The 16,278-nt window shown below is 36.3% G+C and overlaps 1 protein-coding gene across 3 annotated transcripts in view; it reads right to left on the bottom strand.

Moving 5' to 3' along the window:
* The window catches only part of LOC105327563 (uncharacterized), a 157,756-nt gene that overhangs the window by 68,067 nt on the left and 73,411 nt on the right, over positions 1-16,278 (bottom strand). For 2 of the 3 annotated variants that reach the window (XM_066067900.1, XM_066067902.1), the window contains exons 3-28: positions 13,882-14,102; positions 13,558-13,705; positions 11,683-11,912; positions 11,319-11,411; positions 10,846-11,023; positions 9,804-10,015; positions 9,534-9,674; positions 9,088-9,291; positions 8,760-8,862; positions 8,331-8,442; positions 7,882-8,045; positions 7,432-7,550; positions 7,144-7,305; positions 6,590-6,749; positions 6,188-6,384; positions 5,578-5,820; positions 4,040-4,154; positions 3,636-3,908; positions 3,142-3,414; positions 2,499-2,725; positions 2,183-2,275; positions 1,735-1,956; positions 1,080-1,277; positions 879-955; positions 447-723; positions 30-141 (exon numbers count right to left, since the gene is read on the bottom strand). In XM_066067900.1, coding sequence (XP_065923972.1) covers positions 30-141; positions 447-723; positions 879-955; positions 1,080-1,277; positions 1,735-1,956; positions 2,183-2,275; positions 2,499-2,725; positions 3,142-3,414; positions 3,636-3,908; positions 4,040-4,154; positions 5,578-5,820; positions 6,188-6,384; positions 6,590-6,749; positions 7,144-7,305; positions 7,432-7,550; positions 7,882-8,045; positions 8,331-8,442; positions 8,760-8,862; positions 9,088-9,291; positions 9,534-9,674; positions 9,804-10,015; positions 10,846-11,023; positions 11,319-11,411; positions 11,683-11,912; positions 13,558-13,705; positions 13,882-14,102 — 4,554 coding nt within the window. The remainder of the gene's footprint in view (positions 1-29; positions 142-446; positions 724-878; positions 956-1,079; positions 1,278-1,734; positions 1,957-2,182; positions 2,276-2,498; positions 2,726-3,141; positions 3,415-3,635; positions 3,909-4,039; positions 4,155-5,577; positions 5,821-6,187; positions 6,385-6,589; positions 6,750-7,143; positions 7,306-7,431; positions 7,551-7,881; positions 8,046-8,330; positions 8,443-8,759; positions 8,863-9,087; positions 9,292-9,533; positions 9,675-9,803; positions 10,016-10,845; positions 11,024-11,318; positions 11,412-11,682; positions 11,913-13,557; positions 13,706-13,881; positions 14,103-16,278) is intronic. The other variant, XM_066067901.1, reaches the window with a different exon arrangement.

The following is a 16,278-nucleotide window of genomic DNA, read 5'->3' as shown; positions in this document are numbered from 1 at the left end:
ATCTCAAAACTACATGTTGCTGATCTTACCCTCTGTGCTGTTGAAGTCTGAGGAGGACGCCTTGAGCCAGACGTTGAGGAAGTTCTGACCTCGGATCACACTTCTCTTGATGTTGACAGTCGTTCCGGTGGGAAGGACGACCTACACAATAAAAGCAGTGAAAGGTCAGGAGTTGTATTCATTTGTAAAGTAAACAGGTATCAAGTTTGAAAAATTTAAATGATTATATAATCATTTCAAAATGATGGTTTTCAGTCCTATTGAAATCCTTTTCTGTGTTTTAATAAATGATTTAAAAGGAGAACAGATAAGCTTCTTTTCAACACACAAGTATGCAAAATCATGCAATGATGAATTAAATAGACTCTGCCACCCACTAGTATTGATGGTTCAAACCTTACTGTAAGCAGACAAATAATTAAAGCACAATACTGACATTAACCAACCTTGATTTTGCGTCCCTCGTAGTAACTGAGGATCTGGAAACCTGGGGTTAAAATCCCGTTCCTGAAAAGCTTGACAGTAATTGGATAAAATCCTCCTGTGCTGGACTCAGTTGGACCACACTTGTCCACCAGCAAGACGTCGTCTCCCGCTTTAACGGCAACAGCACAGTTACAGGAAGCTCGTCCATTACACCGCCGATAAAACGTGTGCACAGCGTAAGGGAGCGTCTTGTGTCGATACAAAACAAACTCACCCTCGAAAAAGTTATTAAAGTATCTATAACAAATTGATGCCTCTCGGTTAAATAACAGATCACTGTATGATACAATTCTATCCATTTAGAATAATAAAAATTGCATTGGTGCTGATAATTAACAAAAAACAAAAACTAATTTCATTAAACTCAGTAATAAATCATGATAACCACAAACCTGACATCAAATGTGGTAATATGGGGATCATTCACCGATATACAAAGGCCCCTTCTGTCCCTGTCCATTACATTGGCCTATTAAAATAAAGAGTCTTTCTTACAAAAACATGTAAAACTATGAAGACCCCAGTTTAAAAAAAAATTATTCTTATAAGAAGAAAAACAAAAAAAATCAACAGGGGACCAATTTGAAACATACTCTGACAGTTTTTAGGGTGACATTTTCTTTCTCAGGGTTGTAATTGACAAGATAGTTGGCGGTCAGTAGCATTTCCCTGAAGTGGTCTCCGTCGTACTTGTTGTCGGTCGTCGCCTTTAGCTGTACATCATAGCTCGCCATCCTCCAGTTGACATTATTGATCTCCATGGAACAGACTGGCCTTTTCTTGCTGTCATCCTATTGAAAATCAACATTACATGTTGTATTTTTCACAGTAATCTATCTTAGTAAACACAAGTTGCATGCTCTTTATAAATGATAAATTTTGAACCAAACTTTTTTAAAGGTAAATTTGCTTTTTCTGGCAGCGATTCACTTGTAAGATATGTTCTTACAAAATAAATTGAATTGCAAGGATTCACAGAACTTTCTTATCTCCAATTTCTCTGCTCTTTACAACACATAATCATACTGTAAACCGACTTTTATTTGCGTGCGAGAAATTTTCGCGGCCTCGTTGCCGCGAACCAGTCTTTATTGTATGGTTATTATAACAAAATACGGGTCTGGATAAGGCTTGGTAGCGAATATTAGTCGTCGCGAACCAGTTTATTGGAAGTAAATGGCGAAATAAAGTTGCCCCGAATAAATGTTGGTTTACAGTATATAAAGTTAACCCCCTTGATCCCCTTACCTTCAGATACATGCTGACTGCCATTTGTTTGATTACTTTTCCTCCCGGACACTTCAGCTCGTTGCTGTCCAGTGGAGTTCTGGCATTCAATGTGATGGTACAGTTTTCTGGGGCACTCAGCCCGAGGTCTCGACACAGAACATAGGGAGGTGCTGTGGGTGTGATGTCGTACATTTCTGGCCTCGCCCCTTCGGGAAGGTCAATGTTATCTTTGCCATTGATCTGTCAATCACAGTTCGATAAATCAATATTAAAGATTTCATTAGGAATTTATTATAAAAAAAAAAGGTTTGGGAATAGTTGCACATACTGTGTGAGGTAGATAAGATTTTTAAATCAAAATTATTCAAAATGAATAGATTTAAAGGATCAATTTTTTCCCTGGGAAGAAATTTTTCAGCCATTTTATGCAAAGACTGAATCTACTCTGTGTCATGAATAGACTCACCTGAATTGTGGCAACGTATTCAGGGGAGGTAACCAGCATGCCTCGGATGTGATCACAGGAATCATTATAGCAGGCACTGACTGAACAGCTGATCTGTCAATCAATAATCCCAGAATTCCATGTACAAAGTAATGAGTACTATTACTAATACTTCAACTTGATTGTAAACAATATTGCAAACAAAATGTAAAAAAAATTTCTAATGTATATAAATTGGTTGATTGACTGGTAACTTTCTTTGAGAACATCTACATATATAACAGACATGCTTAGAAATTTACTGCCTTTGGATGTCACTAGGAAACAAGAAACTCACTCTGGTTCCGTCTTTGATACTATTGGCCAGTGAGGAGGGGAGTCTCTGGTCCGTCTCGTTGGTGTCCTCATACAGGTATTCCCCATTCACCTTCCACAGGACGTGGTAGAATATTTCTCTCTCCTGGTCGTCCAATCGGTCGAACCCACAAATGACCTCATCCTGACCTGGACCAGAGAACACGGGTCGAACCTCGGCCGATTTAACAGCAGGTCCAGTTTGTTTTACTAAAAGTCAGAAAGTTGAAAGTCAACTTATGGCTCTGGTCTGACATTTAACTTGGTGATAAACACGTAGATGATGGACCCCTTAATGACTTAAAGACTTTATTTAATCTGGTCAAGATAGATTTTCAATACAGTATAAGCTCATTTGCCTTACAACATTAAAATCTCAAATGAAAGGATGTCTTTCTTTAACCTTTAAAATAAATAGAGCATCTTCATCTATAAAACTACATCTAATCTGTTTCAACATATGAAATGATAACAAATCTATATGATATTACTGTTATTTACTTTTTCACATGTCGATTGCAAAGCTTCAGTAATTGACCTATCATGATGATGACGGGTTGACTCTTTTTTACAGCACTTCACTTCTTAGTATCAGATTCATAATACAAAATAAAGACAACACATACCTTCTTCACAGGTAAAGGAGTGATAATCCCAGCCCGGGTACCCCTGGTACGTCCCAGCCGTCTTGTCCACCTTCAGTGCTCCGTCTGAAAGGATACATATCCCCCGCTCTTCCGAGAACTTGATGGCTCCACACATTGGCCTTCTCTCACACTGATCCCGGCAGTCACTAAATCTCCAAACATCATACAAAATGTCTAAATCACTGTCTGCGGTAAAATACCCCTCATACTCGGGCATCTTGCTCCACATAACTCTCTTGGATGGGCAGGGATCTGTCAATGCAAGTGAATTGTGATTTATTACTGTAACATTGAAAAATGTAAAATATAAAACTCTTCATTTGATATAGATATACATGTACAAATAGAATTTTTTTTTTTTAAATTTGTCTATACATTCTTATTCTGAAGTTTTGACCGACTGCACAGTTATGAATGCCTGTTTAACATCCAACTCTTACCACGGTATATTGATGCATGACATTAGCCCTTACCCAGTGTACAATACCAGTGACTGTAAGTCCATGACACACTGAATGCCCCTCGTAGCAGGTAGCTCTCTGCCTCTCGGACTTGATCCTTGGACAGCTGACATTCCTTTGTGTCAGCATCGTATTCCACCGACTGACAACGAAACTGGTTCTCGGCCACACACTCCTTGCGGCAATCCTCCAAGTTAGCCACATTGGAGACGGTCTTGTCATTGTGGAAAGCCAAAGCTGTTGAGTTCACTTCTGTCCATTGCATTGAGGAGAATGGGCATAGACCTGTATGTAACCAACCAATAATTTAACTATCGAAGTTAGGGTCACAACATGATGCCATTTGATTTCAATATCTTACATCTTATTTGTTTTTCATACTCAGCTCTCTTAATCATTTTTATTTTGGTACTTACTTGTTCTGTTGGTCCAGTCTGTCTGATTCATTAGAGGGTCACAGACTTGTGATGGATTTGCTGCATTTTCTGACATATTCTGGTAGCATGTCCCATCAATCATACACACATCATCCTGATCAGGAGACCAAAATGATTGAATGTTTACAGTAAAAAACTGATATCTTAGGAAATCTTGGTTTCAGAGCAGTAAAATTTTTTACCTTCCCCAAATCCCTCGTGTTTAATTCATTAACAATATAATCTTACATAATTACCGTATTTCACGGAAATTAGGTCGATACTTTTTTCCCCTGACATGTGGACCTCGCCCTATTCATCGCTTCGCCCAATTTATGTTTTTTTTTTTTTTGGTTGGAATTTTGCAAAAATTTATGCAACCCTCCAATAAAATCATGAGTGTTTACTGTAATACTGCTTGAATTTCTGTGTAAAAATCGTATGGATTTTAATCAATATACTGTAGTAATTTATCATTTAAACAAAATTAAATGTAAATTGATTTATTTCTTCTTACATTTCTTACTTAGATCACTGACTGAATCATTAAATGCTGTCATGCATTTTGATCGTGTGCTTACGATAAACAGGAAATCGATTTCGCGCGGTAAAAGTAAAATGAGAACCGTACAAAGGGTAATTACGGGGGGAAATATCGTCGGGTAGAAATAAAAAACAAACAATTTGTTTTCATAATAGAATACATGAACAAGTTTTTTTCTGTATATTCAACATAAAACTTTCGATGAAATTTTAGCCAGGTGTCTCTGAAATCAGTCTGGGTAGCGCTGACTTTATTTATACACAGTTGAACTCTCGGCACGTGCTACTCATGCCTGCAGGCTTCAATAAGATCAGAGGTTGACTCGTGTGTATATACACAGTAAAAAGTCACATAGAGACACAGGGTGGCATGTGCTACCGTAGTCATGCCTCCAGGCTAGGTAACTATCCCCCGGTTAACACCAGTTTGTACACATGGCAGGGAAGTAATAAAAAACGATCTTAAATTAAAACCGGCCGTACTGAATTATTTGGTTTGAAAATTTTGACGCAATTTCAGACATTTTCTTACGATGTTTTCAAGAAATACATTTTATTTCCCTTTTGTTTAAAACTGTGAAATAAGATTAAAGGCTACTATATGATAACGTTATTGGTTTAAACCATTTATTCATTAGAACTAGCGGTAATTTTTCGACCAATTCTTCGAAGTCGACCTATTTATACTTTTTTTTATTTTATGGCTAAAAACGGCCTCCTTCGCCCAATAAACCGTATCGACCTAAATTCCGTGAAATACGGTATTTGCTAGAAATACTTTTTATTTTAAAGATGTCCTGTGCCTGAATGTATTTTTTTGAAGGTTTGTTGTGATTTCATTTCTAAGATTTGCTTCTATGGAATAAGGATTAATTCTATGGGAATCTTGATTTTAGGATAATTAAGGGGCACCGATGACTTCTGTTAAAATTGAGCCCCCCCACCTTAAATGTACATGAATGATTCAAAAGTACACACAAAATAGCATGACTGACCTTCATGAAGCAGTACTGGTCTTTAGCAGAGCAGTTGTAGCAGGCGGGGTCGTACGGCACCCACAGGAGTGGGTTGGACCTGAGGGTGGTGGAGTTGACGTTGCTGACAGAGATCAGATAGGGCCTGTCCTGGCTGGGTGGGCCACACACCACCTCGGTGGAACTCACAAAACGGGACTCCAATTCAATCTCCTCTAGTGGTCCTGTGATGTTGTAGCCACCTTGCTCTGGATTTGATGACAACTGCAGTTGAATAAAGAAAATTGATATTTCTTAATCTTATTGTATTCTTAATTTAATGCATTTTATTCAGTTGTTAAGGAGACTTCCTAACTATTCCAACTGACACTTACTGTAGGAGTTTTAAAATGCAACATACAATTTACACTGCTTTGAGGCAAAAAAGTAAAATTACCTATTGGTGATATGCAGTTAACAGATATCAAGTACATACACACTCCTCATTGTCATAAGGTATGATAATAATAATAATGTAAGTTAACAATTTCTACTAATAAATAAAAGTATCAAAAATTAACTTCCATAAGTAAGCATACAATATTCTTAGATAATAATTAAGGTATCCCACATTTAGCATCAGACAACTTACCATTACAGCCTCAGCGTAGCACTTGAGCTCTGGACTTTTTACAAAAGTGTCGCCGTACACGGACACCCTTCGACACAAGGAGGTGGTCCCTCTTGTGTTACAGGTCCCCTCATCCCTTAAATAGGTCAGTGCGGGAGGGGCAGTCTTGTTAACATTACAACTGTAGCCAATGAAATCTTCACTGCATTCACATTTACCTTGAATTGTTGAAAAAATTATGTGATGCAAGACTTGTTCATTTCATGCCTGTTTTTATCTAATTTGCAAGATATTCATGTCATAATTGAAAGAAATAAAAAAATAAAAAAAGACTACACAATAAATCATTTAATCTTAATTACTTTTATAAAAAAAACTCTCAAAATTGACATATCTGGTCTCCTCTGAGAACATACAACTTACCATCAACACATTTCCCATTGTTGTTACAGTTTTGGGGACAGAGTTCTGCCTTGACGTCTGACACTACGACAGCCACACTGGAGTTCTTCTCCAGCTGATACATACAGTCCTCCTCCAGCACTGAATCTACTGTCTCTCCCCAGGCTAAGTCACCAGATATCTAAACAGAAATCATGAGATATCACAAACAGATTCAACAGATCTCTTAAAAAAATGAAGAAACTAATATTTACATACTGATAGTCACATTTAATTAGTTGATATCTGTATAGAACTGTCTGTCTACAAATTACCTGATAAACATAACTATATACAAATTGCCAGATATCTACATAATTATAATCAAAAGATATCTGTTAATTGTCATATTACATGTACTGCAAAATGTCAAAATATCTGTATACAAATCACCAGTTTCATTGTATCTAGTACAAAGTCACCAGATCTAGATAATATCAGCAGATATCTGTCAAGTACCCTATATGTAAAGCTAACTGATATCTACATACACAATGTAGGTGAGGAAATCAGTGCACAAGAGTTAAAATTCTTACCCTGATATTCTCCATGCAGACGTCCATGTACAGAGGGCTGTCAACATCTATAACATTGCGACAGGCTTTGTAGACTGTCGAGTTCTGGAGGAAATCTCTACAGCTGTCGTTAACTGATTGGGACGTCCAGCCAGTTGGGAATAAGTTCTCATCTTGTACAAACTGAAAAAAATGTTATTTATAACATAAAATGTTTTCATTAAATCATTCAAAACCTGAATAAAATAAGAAACTCATTATAAAATTGTACGTGTTTACAAAACAATGAACAAGAGTCAGTCTACCCACCTGGTAATTTTGGTTTGGTACAAACTGGATTTGTTTGAATCTGGGAATGGTCATGTTTGGGCGACAGTTCTTGGCATTGAGTCCTGCTCTAAACATCTGGTCAGTGTAGTCTTCTCCTGCTAGAATATCATAGAACTTTGTGTAAGGTAGATAAAGTGATTTAAATATACTTTTATTATAAAACTGACATAAAACAACTCTTAACCACCTGTTTATTGAAAAAAAAATTTGGGCAGACATGATGATCATGTATCAGTACAGTATTTTTCATAGTTAGTCAACACAAGAGTGACTATACCCTTTGATTATAAAATAATTATACCAAAGACTAGTGTTATTACATGTGTATAGGGTGTTACAAATGGGCAGTTTTTACACAAAATTCCTGGATTTGTCAGATATCAATGTCAAATCTGACTGCATAACTTCCATAGCATTGACTGCTGTTACCTGGGCTATAGTCCCCATACGCCATGCAGTCTCTGTTTAGATTCCACACAGAACAGCTGAACACGTCACTACCGGAACAATCGCAAACTTCAGTCTCCGGCAGGCCTCGAGAGATGTTGAGACTCGGGCAAATGCCGGTGTATAGACTGTCTTCACTCATCACACTGAAATACACAATCAGGCATACAGAGAGTATAAATATAAAAAGGAAAAATTGATTTGGGTGATGACGGTATAACTTTAAAGATGATAGACTTACATTTCTTGTGCATTACAGTGCTCTTTTGATGTAAATTTTAGGTTTCAAAATTAAGGTGAAACTTTTACAAGATATGTACAACTAGTTTAGAAATGTACATTGCATAAACAGTTTTTTCATGAAAATTATAGCCTTGATAAATTCAAATCATTCCAAAAAGCTTTAATTCAAAATATATAAAGCAACAAACCTCCAGTCTGAAGTGAAGTCCTGGAGGTACTTAGAGCCTGAGATTGAGTACATTGTGCCGTTTCTTAGAACTAGGTCATCCTTCATGGACCCATCATAGACGCCACACAGGCCTGTTAATACAAGCAATTTCATTGATGGTTAATAATAAATACTTTCTGTTTAAATCTTATCATTGATGGTCATGTCTTTATATTTGTAAACTGAAGATAACAACGACTTGCATAATGCTCTACAGCAAAACCACAAAAATACTATGTCATTCAGTTAATCTGAAAAAAATAATTCTTCTGAAGAAATGACTTTCAGTTTAAGCAGGTTCTACTGTACATGTATCTTACAAAGTGGAACAATCAAAGGATTGCTTAATGTCAGATTATTTGAAGATGCTAAAACTTAACAACATTATCCTTTTTACTTTACTTCTTACCTTCTGTCATACTGAAATCTTGAGGAGATGGATACAACCAAATGTTGAGTGAATTTTTGTTGGCTAATTTGACATTGAGGAATGCTCCAGTCGGTATGACAATCTATATCAAATGGATATAAAACATGAGTTCTAAATAGTCAAACTTACAGGGGGCAGTAAAACACAATAAATTGTTATCTGACCATTTCCCAAGAGTTGAATTGCTAATCTTCACAATTTTTCATATGGAACATTTCCTCAATAACTGCCTTGTAAGCAGGTTTTACTGCAGATTTCACCATGCAGCTCACTTAATGGATACAGTTTTAACCAACTAATGCCTTACCGTGATGGAGTCACCCGAGTTCCTGCTGACCACTTTAAAATCCTTGTTGACCGGGGTAGTATAGAACAGCTGCTTCAGCAGAGGGCGTATGTTTGTCAGGCTTCCGTCACAATTCCCAACACGAATTACATCGTCGCCAACTCTGACGGAAACAGCGCACGTACAGAGAAGGTTAGGGCCACAGTCATTGACAAAGACGTTCGCCTAATCATGAAAAATAATATAATATAGAAAAATTTATGTATGCCGTTATAAAAAGTCAAGGTAAGGTATATCAATATCAATTATCAAGCACTGTCATTTTTCAAGTTATTACACATGTTTTTTGATTATAGTATACATTTTCTTTAATATTCAAAAAACATACTATGAAACCACTTAATATATCAACTAACTCACAAAGTAAGAAGATTTTATCTTTACTTGAATTACTAAATCCATTTTACCTGTATGGGGTACTGAGTGTGTCTATACAGGACATATTCCCCTGCCTGGTGCGTGTTGTACGCCGTGTCATCAAAAGTGTTGACCTGACCCAGACTAAGCATCGAACAGCGGTCTCCATTGTCGGTGTCTTCAACCAACACCTACAAAACAATTCATATTTTAACATAATATCAAACAATCAATGGCAACTCATCCCATGCCAGTCTTTGTCAGTAATGTCAGCTAGTCACTATACATTCAGCAATAAGAGTACAGATGTACACACAAACCTCGACAGTTTTGACAGTGTTGATGTCAGTGACGGTATCGATCCTGTTTGTCAGTGACACTTGCACCCGCTGATTTCCGTCAATGACGCCATCCTGTGCTGCCTGGATCGGGATACTGATTTCACTTCTCCAGTTTGCTTCGGTCAGTTTGACATTACAGGAATCTGTCGAGCCTTCCTTCTCTGGGAACACAACCTGGGATGGCTCCAATCCTAGGAAGTAAAAATTATTTGTTTGGTGAAATCCTCGACTAAAAGCAGGAGGGCAAAAACATAGCTTTAGGGTTTTCTATTCTATGTAAATTTTGATAGAAAAAGGTCAATACAGTTACAAAATAATTGATACATTGTGAAAAAACAACAGAACAGGAAGACCCTGAACTTTTTTGGGAAGAGGTAATAATTAAATTTATTAAATCATGGCAATTTTTTTCACTACAGCAAAACTCGTTTAGTACGAACATGGATATAGCAAATTCTCGGATATAGGGAAGTTTTTTGAAGTCCCCGGTAAAATTCTTAACAAACCTTTGCAAAATTTTAGGGCTATAACGAATTCAGATATAGCAAACTGATTTTGAGTCCCTTAGAAATTAATAATAACAAAATTTAACACTTTTAAAACGAATTTCTTTCAGTTTAATAAAGTTTGCACTTCTATTTAACATCATACTTTGAAAAAAATTATTTTCCTATAAATCTTTCAACCCACAGTCTGATCATTATTGGTATCAAAGTAATATGTTTTTATTCTAAGCCTCAATTAGTAAAAATCATAGTCTTGTGAAAGAAAACATGTATATAGTGAATTCGCTATTATAGTTATTATTACGAATTCATTATATGGATATAACGAATTACGGGATATAACAAAGTAAATCCTTTGGTCCCTAGGACTTCGCTATTACCAAGTTTTACTGTTACAGTAGTTACATCTCTCTAGAATTGATGCAAGTACTGTTTCTTGCAAATCTGTTTTAATGATGCCAAAGATTCATCACTGGAACATTTTTAAAAATGTTTACAGTGCACTACTGGTATACCTTGTGAACAGGTGGGGGGGCTTCTCTCCATGGACTCAGTGCTGGCTTTGACAGCTACCGTACAGTCACCCTCCTTGCCGGCGGCCAGACAGAACAGTATGGGGGGAACAGTGGCCTGTATCTTGATCTCCTGGGAAGGACCACCTTCCTTGACCATCAAAGACTTTCTGCTGGTTACCTGTCAATCATAAAAACCAATTTAAACAACGTCATACTCAATTTATTAATCTTAATTCAAATGATACCTATATATACTTGTATTTTCTTCTGTTTATTTACAATTGACAAATTACAACGTGCTAAGTATTAACGGTATGCAGATTTACAATAATTAACCAATTGTGTTCATCAGTGTACATGTAGTTATAATTATAATCTCAAAGCCTCAAGTTATCGTTGCTTAAACTTTATACATATCTGTGTTTTGTTAACCTTAAAATTTTGCTTGATTAGTAACTTAAAACCTGACTTACAATGACTTCTGGTCTGAAAGCTGGGCTGTTGACTCTACTGCTTGTGATGTTGTTGCAGTCTGCGGCATAGCAAGCCTCGACAGAGCACTCAATCTGTTGATAGACAGCATTTCTTCATAAAAACTTTAGAATGCATTACAATTTTTGAATGTAGATTCGAACAAGGTTGATCCATTTTCATAAAACAGACAGAAAAGATAGAGATAGAGATGGGGGGGGGGGGGGGGGGGAGGGAATGATAAATTTCTTTTCTATCTTTTATGAGTACACTAAATCCAAGAAAACCTAAATGTCCTGCTCAACTTACACAAAAAAAATCCTGACAAAAAGAACATTTGATATATGTGTAAGTAGTACTAAGTACCTTTGAACTTAATGAATTGAAATCTTGGGATGAAAGCTTTAGCACAGAGCTGTATAGGCCGGTCCTCATTAAAGATCTGTCCCTCTGCTGACCGTTGACAGTCCAGGTCACCCAGTAACGAACGCCGTACACCTTCTCGTCCTGTACAGTACACTCCATAGACATGGAAGACATATCCACGTACATGAACCGCAGCTTGGGAGGCTGAATCTTAACTGGGACCACATTTTCTAAAAATAAATTAATCAAATATTTATCACTAAAATATTTCTACATGTACCAGAGACATAAATAAAAGAGATTGGCAACCGATCAAAATATTGCGGTCCCTATTGTAAATTATTGTAAAGTGTTTCCAGTTTATATCAGTATATCTTTCTAATAAAAAATTATATCGAAATATAAACAGCTAAAACCTATTACCAAAACGTTCAAAATATCATATTTTCATGAGTTTATGTCATATATAAACAATATCAAACAGTTAAAAGAGGAGTTTAAGGAGGCAGTTGGCTACCCGTCGTCCAAGATTTCGCCGATGTTTAATAGCTTGCCAATATATTTTCTATATATTAATCTTATTTTTCAATTTTTTGTTTCAAAAATGTCTAAAAACCTATGCACACTTTTCATTAAAGCAATAAACTTTTGGTTTAAGATCATTGTCTCAGTTCACTAAAATGTAGTTTTCAAAGTAAGGTTGGTCCCGTACCATTTTCCAACAACAAAACACGCTAATGGCGGAGTTGCCAATCTCTGTTATTTATGTCTCTGCATGTACTAAACAGCATTATAGTTTCAAAAAAGTTAAAGATAATTAATAACACAGAACATTTCTTGAGTTCTTCACTCATAAAGTTACATGTAATGTAAAAAATAATGTTAATTATACATGTAATTTAAGGTATCTGGTTGTGTAGGACAAAAATGAATTTAATTTTTAAAGCTAATTTAATTCAGGTGGAACCACGTCTATGGTCTTCTAATTAATTTCATTAAAAAAAAAAATTAAAATTCATAAAATTATAGAATATATCGGATAGTTACTAGAAAAACATTTCGGCAGAGACGTAAACATGATAAATAAATAATATTTATGTCTCTGATTTCGCTAAGAACAGATATTTCAATTTGACTTTCAGGGGAAAAAAATATAACCAAGAATGTAACACTGTATTCTCTTTTGAGAAGTGGACAGGCATAGCCTACATCCTACATACATGTAGGCTATGCCTGTCCACTTCTCAAAAGAGAATAGTAACACTGTAACGTCAACGAACATGTAATGGAACCCAGAGACACGTTACAGTAAATTTAGGTCTATCAGCTAACGCATGGCTTTGTGATAAATTGTCGGAAATCGAGTTATTGACTTTTCTAATAGTTGTTTTTCAATACAACGCTTTGCTTCAACTTATGGCAAACAAACCATTATTTCTTTTGAAGCAAAAACTGCAATCTTGCAACGATCTGCTGATTCCAAACTCCGCGCCGTTTACATGTGACTAAAATACGAAAACCGGAGAAATCCGGAATGTGAAATTCACACCAACAGCTGCTGCAACATACATGTACTTATGTGCACGTATATATAGCGTTTTGCAACACGGGGGCTCGATTGTAATAGTGTAGTTCTTTAGTTACAATTTGTTCCCGAGGGCATACATGCTTAAAATCAATTATTTGTTTTCTGTGTATCCCAAAAGGAATTATTCATAGTGGATGTAATTAAATTTAGAAACAAGACATTTTTTCAACAACCATTATAACTAATCATTCTTTTGAACACCTTTTTAACAAAACGCATAACAAAATTGTTGTTATGATATTTGGTACCGTTCTTCTATTTTACGTTTGAGATTCGCGATCACATACCCGTTATAGCATCTATTGGACACCCCAGGACTTCCAGTCTGAAGCAAGGCTCGGTCGTGTAATTTCTGACCACTATTCTGATTCTTCTTACCAGCTGCCCAGGCCATTGGAACTCTGTCTCGTTGTCAACGAGACTTGTTTGGAAAATCTACAATGATACCAAATGAACATTAACTATTTATTGTGGGTTTATTTTATTTTCTGATCAAATGAATCTTCATTTCGGGGGGGGGGGGGGGGCTATTTTTTTTCGGGGGGGGGGGGGATAAGGAGATTTATCATATTTATCAAAATTATTAACAAAAACTCTTGTCCATAACTTACTGAGTCATTCCCAGGGTGCTGGAACAGTCGCAGACTACCAAGCTCGTCCGATGCATGCTCCAGGAAGACATAGAATTCCGTGAGGTAGGGATCGTGGGTGGAAACATTATTTACGGGCACCTGCACCCGGAGTCCGGTGACGTTATGGGGGCCATCAAACGACACCTCGTACCAGTTCTCCACCGTCAAGTTGGACGGACACCAGGCGGCGAAAGGTTTGTCTTTTGAAAGAAATATTCATTTAGAAAACATATATTTCAGAGAGAGAGAGAGAGAGAGAGAGAGAGAGAGAGAGAGAGAGAGAGAGAGAGAGAGAGAGAGAGAGAGAGGCTTGACTCTATAAAGTTTCTATATATTGTAGTCGCAGGCGAGCGTTTTTTTAAACACATCTAATCTTATCTTTATTTGAAATGAAGAGTATTGCGAATATCTAGTACATTTTAAGGAATGTGTCTTTAATGAAATATAATGTAGGTATTTTCAGTTACAAAAATACTGAATTAATTAATAAACAACATTGTTTATTTAACAATATGCGTTATGAAACCGTATGTTTTGCTCGTACGTTCTTTGATTCACATTAATTTATTCTTTAGAATTTACGAACAAAAAACGCAACTGGTTATAGAGAATGAGGGTGCAAAATGTAGGCCAACTGAAAATTTAAAGATTCCCTCTTCTTATCAACGCTAACTAAAAAAAAAAGTATTAGATTATAGATATAACCTTGCAGGTTTTAATCATGAACTTTCGAAAAACAAAATCCCTACATCATCATTAGATACCATCAAACTTCTGTTGATTCCTCCCATCTTCTGAATCTACGCATATGTAGACAAAGTATGTATAAACACGACGCCTCGGTATTGGGCCCACGCGTATATGTCTTATTACGAGTTTTTGAAAAATAATTTTGTCATAGTAGTGTTAAATGTGACACCGTGATACAAATGGCGATACGCACAGTTCTATTTAGTTCTATGTATCGCCTACTTCCCAGTTAATTCATATTTAATGGCCTATTAATCTATGAGAAAAAGTATCTAGGGTTGCCACCCTAGATTAAAGTGACACAAAGCGAGTGAAATGTCAGTGTTCAACTAGAATGGCTCAGGAATGCATGGCATCAATGCAGAACCACTTATAATAAGACATGCCGTGCACTAGAATATATAAAATAATCTCTGTTTAGGAATTAATGTGGGTGGTTTGGGGTTGCAGGGGAACTGATATATTGAGGTTGCACTACAGTATTAAATTTTACTATATATTCTTACCAAAATTGCACAACTTTAGATACAGATTAAAAATTCAAAACGAACTTCTGGAAAAAATCCTCTTGACATCTTTTTAAACAACGCTTCATTTACAATTTCCTAGCAAAATACACACGTGCATCCAGCAAGGCGTGAGACTTTGTTTACCTCGAAGTTACACATGTGCTTGAAAATCAAGCCCGGGCCTTTTCACCCCCCTCCGGAAACAACACGCATCAAAAATTCAAATGACCTCGCATTATTACAAAAATGGGATAGTTAGACCTCTTACACATTGTTTTTCAGCTCATAAAAAAAATCAGCTCCTGTCGCGTGCGGAAACGCCCCGAATTCAAGGGAAAATTCGGGAATTATTTTGGCTCAGCCATGTTTTGACGTGAACCTTCAGTGAAATACTGTTATGACACCTGCAATATAACTCATTTTTTGTTATCGCAAAATCAACATTAATAAATTGATTAATGCTCATTGTGTTGTGTGACTAAAAAAAAAATATGAAGATATCTTCTCATTTCAGAAAGTTATGAGCGATTTTTTAACACCACGGTGTACACGGTGGCCACTGATTTATGAAAATATGATCAAAGTTATACTGTATGCATTTACACGGTGTTTTGATATTCAGTGATTTTTTGGTTTTAAATTGACAAGTGATGTATGAAAATGTATAAAATGACGCAAATTAATTAATATCATGTGGACCCTAGAAATTATGTCAGCAAAAAATTCAATGACCCTGCCTCTGGGGGGGTGGGGTAGAGAAAACGTCATTATTTCATACAATTTATGAAAATGGTGAGAACCTTTGTCCAAAATAGCACGGTCTTGTTCTAATCTAACTAACATGAGTGATACATCTCAGCTGTTTTCCGCTTTCGTACCAATATTTCTCAATTTTGGACATAAATTGAGCATTTCTTACTGTAACACAAGGGCCTAAACAACCGATTTTATTTGAAATTCACACCCCGTAGAAGATTTTGTTGTTTACGACGATGAATACTACATCGTATTTGATCTGCTGAAAATTTTCCGGGCAGTTTAGACGGTCCGATCTATTATAAATGGGTCATTGTTTTGAGGCAGTAGAACATTTCAGAGGAAATGTGGGCTAATTTTG

The sequence above is a fragment of the Magallana gigas genome, chromosome 8, assembly GCF_963853765.1.
Source record: "Magallana gigas chromosome 8, xbMagGiga1.1, whole genome shotgun sequence".
NCBI classification, from domain to species: Eukaryota; Metazoa; Mollusca; class Bivalvia; order Ostreida; family Ostreidae; genus Magallana; species Magallana gigas.
Note: the sequence above shows the minus strand (reverse complement) of the source record. Positions and strands in the feature narration are given on the sequence as shown.